This window comes from Heliangelus exortis, chromosome 11 (genome assembly GCF_036169615.1).
Source record: "Heliangelus exortis chromosome 11, bHelExo1.hap1, whole genome shotgun sequence".
Taxonomy (NCBI): Eukaryota; Metazoa; Chordata; class Aves; order Apodiformes; family Trochilidae; genus Heliangelus; species Heliangelus exortis.
Genome location: NC_092432.1, coordinates 2,786,219 through 2,797,880, shown reverse-complemented (window position 1 = coordinate 2,797,880; position 11,662 = coordinate 2,786,219). Strand labels below are relative to the sequence as shown.

Sequence of the window (11,662 nt, the reverse complement as noted above, 5' to 3'; positions counted from 1 at the left end):
CAGATGGCAAGCTTGGACTGGGGCATGTATCTAGTTTTTCTTTTCTTGGAATCCCTGGAGGATTTTCTTGGAATCCCTGGAGGATTTTCTTGGAATCCCTGGAGGCTCTTCCTCAGGTTTATCCCAGGCTCAGTCTCAAACCACAGGACAGTTCTTTGCTCCTTTTTCAGTTTCAGGCAGCTGTAGGTTGCTTTGTAAGAGCAGAAAAGGGCTCAGATGGGGTGTGTGTGGGGGAAGAGGCAACACAACACCCCTATGCACAGCTAAATGTGTGTGCTCAGACCCCAAAAACTCCCTTCTTCAACATTAAAAAAGCTGAATCTGAGAGACCCTGAGGTTTTACCCACCAACATTAAGCCTAAGCAATTGTCAGAATTCTGCCCCAACCCAGAGGGACAGTCTGTGTTGTGCACAGGTTGTCACATGGGGGCTGAAGTTTATCTGTACTACAAATGCTCCCAGACTTAAAAATTCAACCCTACCAGTTCTGCTGTCACTTTATTCCATTTCTTAGAAAAGTGTATTGGGAAATAGTTGGCAGGTTACTGCTAGTTAGTCCATTTGTCTGTAAACAGAGGCTGAAAACAAACCAATACAGGCAAAAATGTTGAATCAGAGCCCAAGACTCAGGCAGCCCCAACACAAAAAGCCTGTCAGGTGGAAGCATAAATTGGAATCCTTCATCCTCTTTCTCCTTGATGCAGAAAATAAAGCAGAAGGCAGTTTGATAGGAATCAGCCTTATTCAGTAAGGCTGCTGGAAGGCCTGAGTCTGATCTTCACACTAACCAAGGACAAGGTCAGTGGAGATGTTTCACAGGGGAGGGGGAAAAAATCATACTAGAAACTATTTAACTTCCCCCATTTTGGTGGTTGTTTTATTTCTTGTAGTTTTCTTACAATCATCATGTTCAAATATAAAAATTCCTGGCCAAAGCCAAAGTTAATTTTAAAATAAGTGATCCTGTCAGCATTAACACATGCTAAACATCTCTCAGTTCAGTTTCTGAAAACAAACCAGTAACAGACTGGTTGAGTCTTGACCAGTAAGCCTGACATACAGTAAAATCCTCCTTTCCAACTTGTGCAAATATACCTCAGTTTGACAGAAAATGGTTACACCCAAGTGTTTCCACACTTAATTGTCATTAATTTTAAATAACCTTTCCCCACAGACCCTTAACAATTGGTTCATGCTAAGCTGCACCATCTTGATCCTTTTCAGCTGTATTGGGCATCCTCAGGAATCACAGGAACACAGAAATAAGACTACATGGAAAGATGCCAAGAGGATAATAGATTGGTGACAGAACTGGAAAGCTCCAGGCACCTTTATTTCCAGAGCTCTGGAACAGATGCAGTGCAGTGCAGATTGGCTATTATTAAGGCACCTGGTGAAAATAACAGTTTATCACCTCAGGTAATTCATCTCTCTGAGTGAAACACTCTGTGCCAGTAGTAGATGAAGGTTGGTGAGTTGCTGGCTCCAATCACTATGAGCAGCAGTAGGTACAGCATCATCATTACAGCAAAACGGTGGGTGTAAAACCAGGATGACTGATTAGAAGGCCTGAAAAGGGAAAAAAATCCACAGATAGTGTCAGAGATGCATTAAAACCTTAGCAAAGGGTATCTTGGGTTTTGCAGTGGTGAATCTTGCATAATAAAACCAAAGTTGTTCCACTATCTCTGTAGCTAACAAAGCCTGACTTCCCCATCCCTTTTCCTTAAGTCTCTGTGCCCAACAAGTCTCTTTTTCCCCATGTTCACAGCTTTCTCTGTGGTTTGGAGCTGTAACTGCCTGGCCTGTACCCACGTGAGGCTCAGCTGTTAAATGCTGCCACTCAGGATAGGTAAGGGCAAAGTTAAAACTGGCTCAGTGTTAAAAGCTGCACTCAGCAGAGTTTCACTGTTTCCTGCCACAAACAGATTATCAGAGCTCTCAAAGACACTAAGTGCTTACAAACCTGGTGAAAAAGCAAGTTTAGCTTAGCTTGAGAGTGTCAAAGAGAGAGGAAACATGACAGTGTGAGCCTGATTTCCACAGGAAACAGGCTAAACCCCAATTCTGGCAGTGCAGTGTATCTTCCTTGTTTGTTTTCTGTGGTTTTTCCAAAAGGAAATGTGTTTATGTGGCTGTCATGGCGTGCCCATCACTCTTACCTCCTGTGCTGTTTCTGTGAATACACTAGCAAGTATTTAACTCGTAAAAGCTGATTATTTGTGACCACAAAATACTTCTGTGGCACGTCACCCCCTTCGCTGTTTTTCACTCGTGCTCTTTTTCTGTCTATTCCTTCTGAATCTGCATGGGAAGAGAAAAGGGGAGAGGTCTTCTGGGGGAGTAGTGACTGCAAAAAAGCAAAGCAAGAATGTTCCCCATTCCCCATCCCCCCCTCAAAACCATACCCATAAGAGTGGGAATGAGATAACCAAGTATCAATCTAGTCTTGGTATTCCCCTGAATCTCTCAGCCTCCAAGAATAGACTGTAAAGTTTTCTTGAGGCTATACCACTCCTTGTCATCCTTGGTATGGGTGGCATTATGGCCCAGACCAGGGTGAAAAGGAGGTGGGTCCCCACCCCCTCTAAAGCTGCTAATATTAACAGGGAAAGAAAAACAGTGTCAAAGGACTGAGCTCTGCAAGCAGGAAGCAGTCAAGAAGAGAAGGACAATCTGAGCAGAGGCTCATTCTTGAGGTGTTTGCATATTACAGAACAGGAATTACTGAAACTAGGAAAAAACCAAACAAAAACAATGCACCAAAATATTTTCTACCCCTTAAATACACAAAGAAAAGCTTCACAGACAACAAGGCTGCTGTGCATTTGTCAAGGGGTCAATCAGAAAAGGAGCCTGCAGCCAGTTTCTGCTGGAGGACATCCACACTCCACACACTGCATTGTCTGAAATAGGAGAAATGTGACCTAAAAAGTGAAGTACCCCTAATCTGGCATTGCAGCACTCACCTTTCTTTTTCACCTGACACTTTACATCTGGGTGGTCAATGATCTCACAGACAGCTACACAGCTGAGGATGGAGCCCAAGGCACTGTGCTGCCAGCCAAGGCCATGGGGGCTGTAGAGCAGAGCCAGGCTCAGGTCACTGGTGAGGTAGGTACCTTCCCCAAACAGGGATGTCTGAAAAGGAGCAGAAACACATCCTAAAATCCTCTAGTGCAAAGTACAAACAGCACACAAGTGTTCTTTGCTTTCAGTTCTCTTTCAGAAGGTAAACTAAGAAAGGTTTTTCTGACCCATCTTGGGCATGCTCCATGCACTGTTTTTTTTGTCCTGGCAGAAGTTCCTCAGGGTGGGGCAGCTGCCCTCTCCCATCCCTCAGATGAGCTGCCTGGCAGAGCCCTTGGTGTGGACAGATTCATGCTTTCCCGGATTTGGGGTTAGTTTGCCAGTGGAAGTATTTTATATCAACAAGCACTGCTGCTAAAGGCATTTCACTGATTTATTGGGCCTGCTCTCAATCCAGGCTTCACAAACAAGGCAAGGTTTTACTTGCATTTAAATCCCCTCTTTACTAGAAAAGAGGGGAAGTACTTATCAGTCGTGAATTCCTTTCAAATGTTACTGGTTTAGTAACTTGGAATCAGAGGATTTGCCACACTGGCTAAAATTATTAAGTCAGGAAGTCCACTGTACCTGATAAGCCATAACTCATGAAGAACACGTGAGGAAAAACATAGTCCAGGTTGACTGGAAAGTTAAACAGCTGCTTTGTCAAAGCTGACACACAAACCCAGAGTTCCCAACAGCCTTCTTGTTGAAATTGGAAGAGGTGCAAATCCTATGGGGTATCTCCCTTGGCAGGCCATTTAAAGAAGGTTCCATTTGCAAGGAGCACCTCAACCATAGCTGTCTAAATTTGAGTCCAGGCAGAAAAAGAGAATATCTACATTGCCTGGGTCACTAGCCCCTTCCTCTGTGCACAGGTGTGTTCCAGCTGCAGGCTGTCAGGCAGGGCAGGATTTTCAGAAGCATTACACTTCCTCACAAAGAACCAAACCACAGCCTTAACTTGTCACACTGGAGAAAGGGATTTTGTGCCCCTTCCAAGTTTTTATCCTCAGGCTGCACTAGAAAAATCCAACCCAACCATCCACAAAAGCCTCTGCTGAAGTGAAAGCAGCAGTGTAAGAGCATCAGCACACGCTGTAGCCTTCAAAGGGCTTATTTTTAAAAAGTCTCACGAGCTGCAAGTGACCAAGAGAAGACAGTGAATCCCTCACCCTGTTCAGGTGGCAGTGGAGGCCGTTGTGCAGGATGGAGTGGAAGTTCTCAAGGCGGCTCCCATGGAAGGCATAGATGAGGTCCCTCTCTCCCTTGGTCTCTGCAAACTTGGTGTTCATTTGGTCACAATACACAATCTCAAAGAGGAAGTCTGGGGCAGGAACTGCAGCCCCAGACATCCCTGTGAGTTCTTGGATCTTCTCGTACTTGAAAACAGGAAGGAATAAAAGTGTTGGGTTACTCACTGGGAATTTCCACTCCTCCCCCTCAGTCTTTCACACTGCTTTATGCATTTTGATTGTTTTCTGCACTGCAGTTCAACACTGTCACAATTCAGGAGTAAGTGGACAGTAAAACTCAATTTCTTGCCATCAAAACAAAATCCTAATTCTTTCCAGAAAAAATACTCAAAACTGAGTTGTGACTATGAATTAATTGATGATGTAAGGACAATATCACTATTCTGCTTTGGCTACTGAGCTGATATATTCATCAGCTGATCTTGGAAAAAAAAGTGAAAACAGAAGGTTTCATCTTGCTACTAATCTCTGCATCTATTTGATCCCTGTTACAGAAGTCCCTCAGTGACTCCTGACCTTTCCATTTTTGGGGCAGCATGCAGAAGTACAAAGTTTTCTTTCTCAGTGAGAAGCAGAACCAGTTCCCTGACACCTGAGCTGGGCTTAGTCTAGAACTTGTAGCTACATTAATGGGAGTAACCAACTGCAATCACTGCCCATCATCTACTGACAGTGGTAACAGTTCATTTCAAAGTGTTCCTGAAAATCTTATTCTAAAAGAAACCCCTCTCTGTAGACAGAAACAAATGCACTTGTGTTGAGCTGTCAGGCTGTCCCAATCACCAACTAACTCCTGGCAGGAGGAAATACTCTTGGAAGTGCAAGCCTGCTTTAAAAGGCAAGTTCTAATCAAGACTTTCAGAATTGCACAACTTACCTCCTGCTTTTTAGTACTTTGTATCACGAAGACCTTAGATGATAAAATCCAACTAAACAAGTCCCAGGTTCTTTTCTCTGTGTTTGGAACAGACTCCAGAAATTCTTTCAGGCTTGGAAGAGCCTTGGTGTCTGCAAGCTAGGGAGACAAGCAAGAGTTAGTACAAACCCCTTCTTTTTCTTTGCGATTCAACAGAGACCTCTAGTGAAAACAAAACAATATTTCACCCTAATAGGTTGCAAACTGAAAGGCAGCTTCTGCTCTGAGATATGAACATTGTATCCAGTTTGTCAAAGTTTGTCAGTTGTCCTAAAAAAAACAAACACCAGTTGCTAAATATTTACCCTCACCGAGGGCATCTGCAAGGAACAAGAAAGAGCAAACAATCTCCTTATAGAAAAACCATTGTGATGCAGTGGGATAAACCTGGGAAGGGTGTTCAGGCCAGGAAAGAATCCAAACCCTTCAACCCCACTTTGAATTTCAGGCCGGGCGATCTCTTCCAACATTTTGCATCCCCACGGGAAGGGGCGGGGAGGGATGTGGAACTTCCCACGTGTGGCTTGAGGGCTCAGGATCACAACTGTACTTTCAAACGCGGATTTTTCGCCGGGATGAGCGATTCCTCCTGCTGTAACCCTGAGCAGCCCCTTGCCCTCGGCTCCTCTCCCCACCCCCGGGGCTCCCTCGCAGACGGCTGCGTTCCCACTCCCAGGGTACAACCCCGCGTCCCTGCCGGAGCCGAACCCTCCCTCCGAGCTCTGCCACTCACCAACCCTTCGAAGTCTTTGCTGTTGTCACCGCTGTAGTAGCGGCCCGGGAAGGGCCTGAGCGCCGAGTCCCGTTTGTAGCTCTGCAGCGCGGCGGCGAAGAGGCTGCACCGCAGGTCGGCGGCCAACGGGTCTCTCCCCACCGCCTCCCTGAAGCGGGAGGCAGCTTCCCCGGAGCTGGCTGCTGACATGCCCGGTGAGGGCTACAGCTCGGCTGAAGGTGAAAAAGCTTCACCCCGGCTCCCCGCACCGGCTTCGCCCCTTCCGCTTCGCCGCCGGGGCCGCGGCCTGACCGCTCCGCCCCGCAGCCGCCGCCTCCTCCTCCTTTTCCTCCGCCCGGCGCTCGTCTGCCCCGCACGGTCGGGCCCCGCAACGGCCGCGGGTGAGCGCCATGCCCGGGGAGGAAGAGGAGAAGGAAAAGGGAGGGAGGCCTGGGGGAATGGTGCTCTAAGGGGTTGGGAAATGGCGCCTCGGGTAGAGGGGTTGGGAGTGAGGAAATGGTGACCCTTCCCCCTCAGGTAAAGGCGGGGTGGGGTAGGGAGTGGGGAAGAGGCCCTTCCCCTCAGGTAGAGGGCGGGAAAGGGACGGGGAGTGTGGGGGGAAAGGGTCCTTTTCTCTGAGGTAAATTCTGGAAGAGGGGTTGGGAGTGGGGAAAGATCCCTTCTCCTCAGGGGGAGAGCTGGAGAGGGAGTGGGGAAAAGATACCTTTCCCTCAGGTAAATACTGGGAGAGGGACAGGGAGTGGGGAAAGGGTCCTTTCAGGTCAATTCCGGGAGAGGGGTTGGGAGCGGGGAAAAGGTCCCTTCTCCTCCTCAGGTAGAGATGTGGAGAGAGACAGGGAGTGGGGAATGGATCCATTTCCCTCAGGTAAATACCGGGAGAGGAGTAGGGAGTGGGGAAAGGGTCCTTTCCTCTCAGGTAAATTCGGGGAGATGGGTTAGGAGTGGGGAAAGGGTCCCTTGTCCTCAGGCAGAGAGCAGGAGAGGGACAGGGAGTGGGAAAATGGCGTCTTTCCCTCAGGCAGGGGGCTGCGTGTAAATGGAGACAAAATGATTTTAAAGGTACCCTCACCTTAAGTTACCCAACTTCCTAGATATCTATACGTGGTTTTTTTGTCTTGAAAACATTATCTAGCCTGCGAGGTCCATGCTACTTTTTTTTTCCTTCTTGGCAGGTCACTAATGGATTGTTACTGTGCAGGCTTTGGATGAAATCTTGATTTTTTTATTTTTTTTTTTTTTTTTTTTTTTTTTTTTTTTTTTTTTTTTTCTTTTGTCCCTCGTTGGAAACACCCACAGAGGTTTGTCTGAGGGTCACAACCAGCACTTTTCCAATTCCCCACTACATTTTGTGGTGGTGGTTTTCTCAGACTGTGTGGAGCATCCATGCTCCACATGGTCTCCTGCACACCCACAGGATGGGTGGGTGACTTTAAGAACACCACACAAAGCTGTTCTTCAGGAGTTATGGAAATTATCCACACTTGAAATTCAACGGGAGAGATTCCTTTCCCTATTCCTGTATCCTTGAGAGGATGTATTTTGCTTTATCTGATGTGGTGCTTTATTCTGCTGTAAATATCTGATATCTCTGACAGGCTGTTAGCAACATCATTCAGTGATTCAGCTTGGGACATATTTATTATCTTGTGTTATATTTATTGGTTCTGTGTGATCCCTTTGAAAATCAGTCATTGGCTGTCTAATTGATGATCTCATTCCCTAATAAATCATCAGATGTAATAATTTTTGGCGCCTGTTAAAGAACAATATTAGAAAATGGTAGAGATCTCTCAGTGCCTTTGGATGGAATTCCACATTGCTTATTCTGAGCTCTTGAGCTGGTGTAATTCCTCATTTAAAATACCACTTATTTTGGTAGAAAAGGGGAGAGAGTTCTTCTGATACCCCTGCAACGGGCAGGGACCTTTCATGTAGCAAAAGATGTGTTCTCCTTCTGGTTCAGGACTTTGATGCAACAGGGAGCATGGTGTAGTCATGGTGTCCTGGGATGAAGAAATTCACCCAAAATAGATTTAAGCCATCACTGGCATCATAACAGTTAAAGGAGATTTTGAGAGCACTGATCCAAAACTGATGCCCACCTCTGGGATTTCCAATGGATGGTGCTTCCATGAGCTCAGCCACGTGAGGCAGTGACAGCTATTGATGAGATAACAAGTTTGCTGTATCCATGCTGACCCAGAGTGCTGTCTGGTGAAACTCATCTAACACCAGGCTAAAACTGTTTTACAAAGCAGCTCCTGAGCTGGAGATGAGGTGTGCTGAAAGCTTGTGGGGCTGGTTTTAAGGTAGTTGGACTTTTGTGTGCTGGTGAGGCTGAGCATCATCAGGGGTGAACAACTCCTGATGCTGTGGAGTCAGGCCTGCAAAATGTGGGGAAAAGCTAGGATAAAGTCATCCTTCATTTAAAGGAGAAGCACAATTCTCCTCTGCTGTTAGCTGCAGCAGATAAGGGCTTCAGCTTGTGCTTTGCAGAATCCCCAAACCCAAAACTCATGTCATCTCATCCCTTTCCCAACAGCTCTAACAGGCACCTTGTTGACAAGGCTTTGGAGTCAGGATCCGTAGCAGCTGCTGGTTTAACTTGCATGTTGCTGCTTTTTAATTAAGTGCTGCAAGTATGTGCCATGGGCACATGGGCTGGGATTCAAAAGCATCTTTCCAGTCCTCTTAGAAACAACCAGACTGAACAATTTGATGTTCAGCATCTCTTAATGACTGAATCCCACACCCCTGAGGTAGCAAGGGGTGTGTTCTGCCTCTCAATACCTGCAGGCAGGAAACACTGGCTGGGTTGTTTAGTTTTTTTGGTGTGTTTTTTTTGGTTTTTTGTTTTTTTTTTTTTGAGAAGTGCCCTTCAGATATATTTCCCTTCTGTTTTCCTAGGTGGAAAAGCTGTCCTCAGTGATTTGTTGTGATTCAGTGTAAAGGTGGTTTTGTAGCAGGTTCTGAAAGGGTCATTGCCAGTGGAGGAGTTTCAATAACAGCTGTGTGTCTCCTTATGAAATTGAAGATCTGATTATTTAACATAGACTGTAATAAAAATAGTGTCTGGTGTTAGTGGATGAATTTCACTGAAGAAATGTGGCTTAAATGTCTTCATTTAATTCCAGTGTGTTTAAAATTGATCTCAAGAACCGGAAAAGAGAATTTTTTTTTTTTCCCCCCCCCTTAACTAGAGCCTGTGAAGGAAATTAATACAGGGAAGGGAAAATAGAAATACAATACTACACTCAGTGAAACAAATGCTTGTGAGTGAGGGGTTTGTTACTCACTAGCATGGCTGGAAAAGCCAGCTGTATAAGGTATGTTTTATTATAGAATTAACCTTGACCTAGGGTTCAAAGAGAAAGGTTAGTTTGAAATAAATCAGTAGTATGGTCAGGTCACTTCAAAGGGTCTAAAGCTGAGCTTGAAGATTACATGCTGTTTATGTGTATCCAGTTGGAATAGAGCATATGGTAAAGATAATAGAAGTAAACTATTTATCTCTTCCCTCCCCCCAGTCTGTAGGATTTTTGCACCTTTTTGTCCTTTGCATATCCATGCTGTTGGGGATGGTTTTGTCCTGAGAGATTTATTGCAAACAGAAATGTGGAATAAACCAAATCTTCTTAAGTCAGCTGGGGAAAATAGTCTCCCCTCTAACTTTTTTTTCCAGTTGCTCAGATAAAAGTAAGAACTGTTTTGGAAAGAGTCATATGAATGTGATGAAGCAGATTTCTCTGTCATTTGTCTTGGTGAATTCAGATGGTCATAAGAAAATCAAAACAAAATGCTCTCAGCTCTCACTTACTGTAGTTCTAAGCTAAAAGCAGGACCATATTTCATCATTATATGTGAGTTACAGGGAGTTAAGAGCTTCCCAAACACCAAATAATTCATGCCACATCCCAGCAAAACGGGCACAGGTTTCCCAGCTAAGGTGGGGAGTGGGAATTGAAGTTGCTTAAGCAATTTACCCAAAGCCACTCATCATCTGTAACAAAACCCAGATTATTCCTCAAAGCTACAGTTGATTCCAACCCTTTTTGGTGGAGAGGGCCAGAATCTCACCTCAAATTTCCCAACTGCCAGCCTGCTGCTTTAACCACCCTTTTGGCCCATGTTCTCTTGTTCTTTTCCCTTTTCCTGTAAAGAGGATGTCAGGACTTGAAAGGTGGTGTGTCCACCAATCATTTCAGTCCATGTTCAGGTTTGTGGACATAATGGGAATAAAGGAAATTTTCACTTCATCCAGACACCTCGGAGGATTCAAAGTGAATTCCTTCTAAATGGCAGATTCCCAGAGCTTGCTGGTGCCTTGTGTTTAGGATCAGGCAGGCAGAGAAATTAAATAAAATATCTGTGATCTCTGGTCTTCTTCCCATTCCAATGGCTGTAGTGTGGGATGTGTGAGGCAGACACTGGAGTTTTGCAGTGCTCGGGGAGAAGTGATGGGAAGAGCCAGGCTGGGAAGCAGAGAGGAGCTTCTGCTGGAATGGAAACCAGCTGCTGAGCCCAGACAGTAACAGCTTTGCTCCACAGATTGTTTTTCCCCTAATGTGATCCGTGCAGTGGGCAGATAGTAGCCTGTTTTAAGATTTATGTTTGCCTGATTTTTCTCATTAATAGGGAAATCTGATAATTGTCCCTTTTAAAGCGATTGCTAAACAATAGGAAGGAGTATGCTTGTTAAAAGTAAACTTAAAAGCAAGCTGGGGCTATCTTAGGGTGCTGAGCCTTTGATGGATTTGCTCCTTACAGGATTCTTTGATCTGCCACACTAGAAAATAAACTCAGTGGGAGACTGGATGTGGGGTCTGGAGCAGTTCACCTCTCGGTCACAGGCTCCAGTCCAAGCCAGGTCAGGAGCCAACCCCCAGGACAGCTTTGGTTGGCAGCACCTGCCTGGTGAGCACAGGGAGGAAACTGGTCCATTGGACCACCTGGACACTGCACCCACTGCTGGACTCCAGGAATCAAGGAGGAACTTACTGCTCCTTTCTCCCTTTGCCAAATGCAAGCTCTGCAGCTTTTCTAAGGAGATAAATGCCACGATCCTGCACCCAGCCCAGGAATGTGGGCACCCCCAGGCAGCATGGGGGCTGCAGCTTGATTTGGCTCTTGGAAACACTCCTGCTAGGTGGAGGAACCCAAGTGCTCTGGCATGGAGTGTGTTCAGGTCATACCCAGCCCTTCACTGCAATCTCTGTTCCTCTCCAACCTCTCGAAGGCAGCACGAGCTGTGCCTCTTACTTATCAGGTAATCTAAACAAAACAGAAGTCTTCAAAATAGTTGTATCTGTGCCACAGGAGGAGAGCTGTGGATGAGCAATGGCTGGGGGATTGCAGAGGGGGCTCGTGGTCACCTTGCCTGTCCTCAAAGTGTGACACTGCCCAAAGCCCCAGCAGAGATTCATAGAATCATAGAATGGGTTGGGTTGGAAGGGACCTTAGAGATCATCTGGTACTAAATGTGCAGGGACACCTCCCACCAGCCCAGGTTTCTCCAAGCCCCATCCAACCTTCAACACTGCCAGGGATGGGGCAGCCAGAACCTCCCTGGGCAACCTGGGCCAGGGGCTCAGCACCCTCATACTGAAGAATTTCTTCCTCATCTCCAACCTAGATCTCCCTCTTCCAGCTTAAAACCATTGCCCCTTGTCCTATCACTGCACACCCTTG

At 46.0% G+C, this 11,662-nt stretch overlaps 1 protein-coding gene across 1 annotated transcript; it reads right to left on the bottom strand.

Moving 5' to 3' along the window:
* Positions 1-849: 849 nt before the first annotated feature.
* On the bottom strand, positions 850-6,319 carry PARP16 (poly(ADP-ribose) polymerase family member 16). The gene is made up of 6 exons (XM_071754184.1): positions 5,975-6,319; positions 5,203-5,340; positions 4,245-4,451; positions 2,970-3,141; positions 2,163-2,304; positions 850-1,569 (listed from the first exon to the last, which is right to left on the bottom strand). Exons 1-6 carry the CDS (start codon positions 6,161-6,163, stop codon positions 1,425-1,427), a joined length of 993 nt encoding a protein of 330 aa, XP_071610285.1. The 5' UTR covers positions 6,164-6,319; the 3' UTR covers positions 850-1,424.
* Between the last annotated feature and the right edge of the window lie 5,343 nt (positions 6,320-11,662).

Excerpts from the sequence above, each read along its gene's own strand:
- PARP16 (XM_071754184.1), bottom strand. The coding sequence starts at position 6,163 with ATGTCAGCAGCCAGCTCCGGGGAAGCTGCCTCCCGCTTCAGGGAGGCG. Across the intron at positions 5,341-5,974 it reads GCAAAGACTTCGAAGGGTTG|CTTGCAGACACCAAGGCTCT; the intron begins GTGAGTGGCAGA and ends TTGTCTCCCTAG. Across the intron at positions 1,570-2,162 it reads TCACAGAAACAGCACAGGAG|GCCTTCTAATCAGTCATCCT; the intron begins GTAAGAGTGATG and ends TTCCCTTTTCAG.